Here is a 4001-nt window from a genome sequence, read left to right on the forward strand (position 1 = left end):
ATTTTTATTTATTTATGATAGTCACAGAGAGAGAGAGAGGCAGAGACACAGGCAGAGGGAGAAGCAGGCTCCATGCACCGGGAGCCCGATGTGGGATTCGATCCCGGGTCTCCAGGATCGCGCCCTGGACCAAAGGCAGGCGCCAAACCGCTGCGCCACCCAGGGATCCCCAGGAAGCTAGAATTTATAGAAGCCTTTTCAGTCTGCCTTTCTTCTGTTTTCATAAATACATGCTAAAAGTGCTCTGGGGAAGTATAGCACTTGACTCCCTTTGAAGAGTGAAGATATTGAAAAGTTTTAATTCATTTGGTTCCTTGAAGAAATTATTAAAGTAAATCCTTTCCTCAGGATAACAGCCTAGTACATTTTCTTCCTTTTGACGAATCATTCAGCTTTTTACAGACTGGGCATGAACTGCCAGGAAAAAAAATCCATAGCTCTTCCTCAAATCCTGTCTGGTAAAGACCTTTCTTAAGAGATGATTTCAGGAAAAGGAACAAATTTTTTAGTTTCTTAAACTCTACTAGATGCCTGTGTGTGGAGGTAGAGGGGAGACAAGGCAGGCCACAGGGAACCCAAGCCCTGGAACTGGCACCAGCATGTGTGAGCTCACATCTCTCGCTCAGGGTGCACCACGCCTGGATTTTCAGGGGAGTAGTGGGAGTTCTCCCTGACCCTTACCTGGTTGGCCATCCTTTGTGCCCGTGGATTCCCTTTGTGGTGTTGAAGAGATGGGATTGTGACCATATCAGCTCTCCCCAGGGCTGTAAATCCAGGTGGCAGACACCTGCCTCTGTGAGGGGGTAAGTTTGGCCACCATGTTCCCTGCATCATAGGGTCTATGAATTGTCCTGTCTTAGAAATCATCTTGTGTTTGAGAGGATGGTCATCTTGTGTTGGAGATGTTAGTCTCCCTTTGTGTTTCACTACTAAATTACCTCTCCCCTTCTTTTTCCAGTCAGATATGTACAGCTTGGGTGTGATCCTGCTAGAGCTCTTTCAGCCATTTGGAACAGAAATGGAGCGAGTACACATTTTAACAGGTTTAAGAAGTGGTCAGATACCTGACTCCCTCAGTAAGAGGTGTCCCGTGCAAGCCAAGTACATCCAGCACTTAACTAGAAGGAATGCATCTCAGAGACCATCTGCTCTTCAGCTGCTGCAAAGTGAACTTTTCCAAAATTCTGGAAATGTATGTAACATATTTCTTTTTTTCTTTTTTAAAGATTTTATTATTCATGAGAGAGGCAGAGACATAGGCAGAGGGAGAAGCACGCTCCCTGTGGGGAGCCTGATGTGGGACTCTGGGATCATGCCCTATGCCAAAGGCAGACACTCAACCACTGAGCCACCCAGGTGTCCCTCGTTTTTTCTTTTATAAAGTGATCTCTACACCTAAAATCACAACCCTGAGATCAAGAGTCACCTGCTCCACTGACTGAGCCAGCCAGGAGTTCTTGTATATATGTGTATTTTTAATACTGGGGAAAGTATGAAACTTAAAGTAGAATTTAAATTGTGAATCCAATTTCATGAGGAACAGTTGAGCTTAGAAAACGTTTATGGAAACCAGATTAAACTCATTCTCTGAGTTCTGAGTAGCACACTCTTCAGAGTCCAAGTAAGCAAGGTGACCAACTGTCTAAAAATTGCAATTATAGGCTCTACTTTCTAGCTTCATCTTGCTAAGTCAAAAGGCTTTGGTTTTCCAACTACGATATAACTTTTTATAAACATAACCTTTTATCTCCTAGTCAAAGGGGGCACATGCCAAAGGGTAAAAGGAGGAAATCTTGTGGGGAGCTGGAATGAGGGTGGCATAGACTGCCTCAGCCTGCGATCCTTTAGCATGCAAGTGTGTGATTCTGGTTTTCAGTCCTGTGATGTGGGATCGCCCTAGGGCAGTCCCTTCCTTCCTCTTTCCAGGCTGTAACCACAGTGCCAAGTACCATCTCCAGTCTACATGTACTAGAAACGTGATTCATCCATTCTGTTCCTCCAGAAACTTTCTAGGATTTATCAAAAGCTTATTCAAAGATGCATTCAGATTCTCTAGTTCTCTGCTGCCCCAAGCATGGTCCTTGCACCAGCAGCATCAGCGTTATCTGCTGGCTGCTGAGAAGTACAGGGCCTTGGGCTCCACTCCAGACATATCACATCACAATCTGCATTCAATAACATCCCCAAGTGGTTTACCTCTGGTGTGTGAACAGCATTGTGTTAGATGCATTGGTCCTCAGAGTACAGTCTCTAGGCCCTCCCGGCTGCTCTGACCTATTTAAGGAAGTCTGTGGGGAGAAGGGGCAGTAGTCATTCTGACGTACATAGTCTGGGACCTATTTGTGGTAAACTATTCCACTGTTTTATTTTCTGTTTAAGGCTAAGTTTCAGGTAAAATGGTGAATTTTACTAGCTTGAATAGTAAACAGGTAGGTATAGTACTTTTCTGAGTCTTTGGGAACAGCAGATGTGTTGATTAAATTTATCTCCCAGAGAAGGGATTTTCTAACCCCCAGTTATGTTAGCTATTAGAGACCGTAGTTAGGTGGCATTTATGGTATTTCTCTTGCTGAATTTATAAAATAGCCTATACATACCTATATAGAGAAAACTTGTACAAGCAGTCTGTGGTTTGTGTGGTTGTTGGTACAGGACTGTGAAAACGACCATGCTGAGATCAAACCACGCAAGGGGATCTTAGTAATTCATGGGAAGTTACGATTGTCCCATGACCCTTACAAATGTTTTCAAAACATTAAAACTCAGTTGCAGATGCACATGGAAACAAAGCAAGTTATAAAACTAGTATTTAGTGTACTATAATGAAGAATTAATGTGTTCAGGAATGGTTTGAATAGTGCCTACCTGCATCTCACCATAGAACTCCAGATATGGAGTGCCTTTTCTGTGCCTCGGTAAACTGTATACTCCTAAGCTTGGATCAGGGGCCAAGATTTCATCTTTTGGACTTTCGAAGTTGTGAGTGAGATAGCTCCCAGAGTTCTTCCAATGTGAATTTTGCTGGTATCACTTTCTCTGGGACATCTTCGTCCTTTTCCTCATTTATGTTAACTCCTCTCCTCCCAGTACTGGGGCTGCACACCGCATCTGTCTGGTGGTGGTGGGAGCAGCACCCCCATGGCTGCCTGTTTCTCCTCCAACATCATGTGGGTGCAATGATGCATCATGTGGGTGCAATGATGCATCATTACTTTGCATTTGCTCACCGCACTTCCATCTTTGTTGGCCAGTTTCATCTGTCAATTATTTTTTTTAATTTATTTATTTTATTTTTTATTTTTTATTTTTTTATTTTTTTTTTTATTTTTTTTTATTTTTTTATTTATTTATTTTTTTAACATTTTATTTATTTATTCATGATAGTCACAGAGAGAGAGAGAGAGAGAGGCAGAGACACAGGCAGAGGGAGAAGCAGGCTCCATGCACCGGGAGCCCGACGTGGGATTCGATCCCGGGCCTCCAGGATCGCGCCCTGGGCCAAAGGCAGGCGCCAAACCGCTGCGCCACCCAGGGATCCCTATTTTTTATTTTTTTAAAATTTATTTATGATAGTCACAGAGAGAGAGAGAGAGGCAGAGACATAGGCAGAGGGAGAAGCAGGCTCCATGCACCGGGAGCCCGACGTGGGATTCGATCCCGGGTCTCCAGGATTGCGCCCTGGGCCAAAGGCAGGCGCCAAACCACTGTGCCACCCAGGGATCCCCTCAATTATTTTTTTTAAATGTCATGTGGATTTATCACCAGTACACACGTGGCCAGGGTGTGGTGTGTGCAGGGACCAAAGTGGTGACTGGCCCCTGGTTGTGATGTGCATCGTGGGCTGAGGTGCTGACAGTGAGAGAACTGTGGTGACCTGACGCTGGTGCTGCTTCACTAGCTGCAGTGATTGGAATTCAGGCATACCATGCCAAGGGAGGTATGCCTGTATATTTAAAGTGGAAGAGGCCATTTTAATAGAACTTAAAATTTTCTCTTGATAG

The 4001-nt window shown here is 44.3% G+C and overlaps 1 protein-coding gene across 1 annotated transcript in view; it reads left to right on the top strand.

Annotated features, from left to right (window-relative positions):
* EIF2AK1 (eukaryotic translation initiation factor 2 alpha kinase 1) overlaps window positions 1-4001 on the top strand; it is a 32954-nt gene that overhangs the window by 27893 nt on the left and 1060 nt on the right. Inside the window, exon 14 of the mRNA XM_077907765.1 lies at window positions 959-1192. Coding sequence (XP_077763891.1) covers window positions 959-1192 — 234 coding nt within the window. The remainder of the gene's footprint in view (window positions 1-958; window positions 1193-4001) is intronic.

The sequence above is a fragment of the Canis aureus genome, chromosome 8 (assembly GCF_053574225.1).
Source record: "Canis aureus isolate CA01 chromosome 8, VMU_Caureus_v.1.0, whole genome shotgun sequence".
In the NCBI taxonomy this organism is placed as follows: domain Eukaryota; kingdom Metazoa; phylum Chordata; class Mammalia; order Carnivora; family Canidae; genus Canis; species Canis aureus.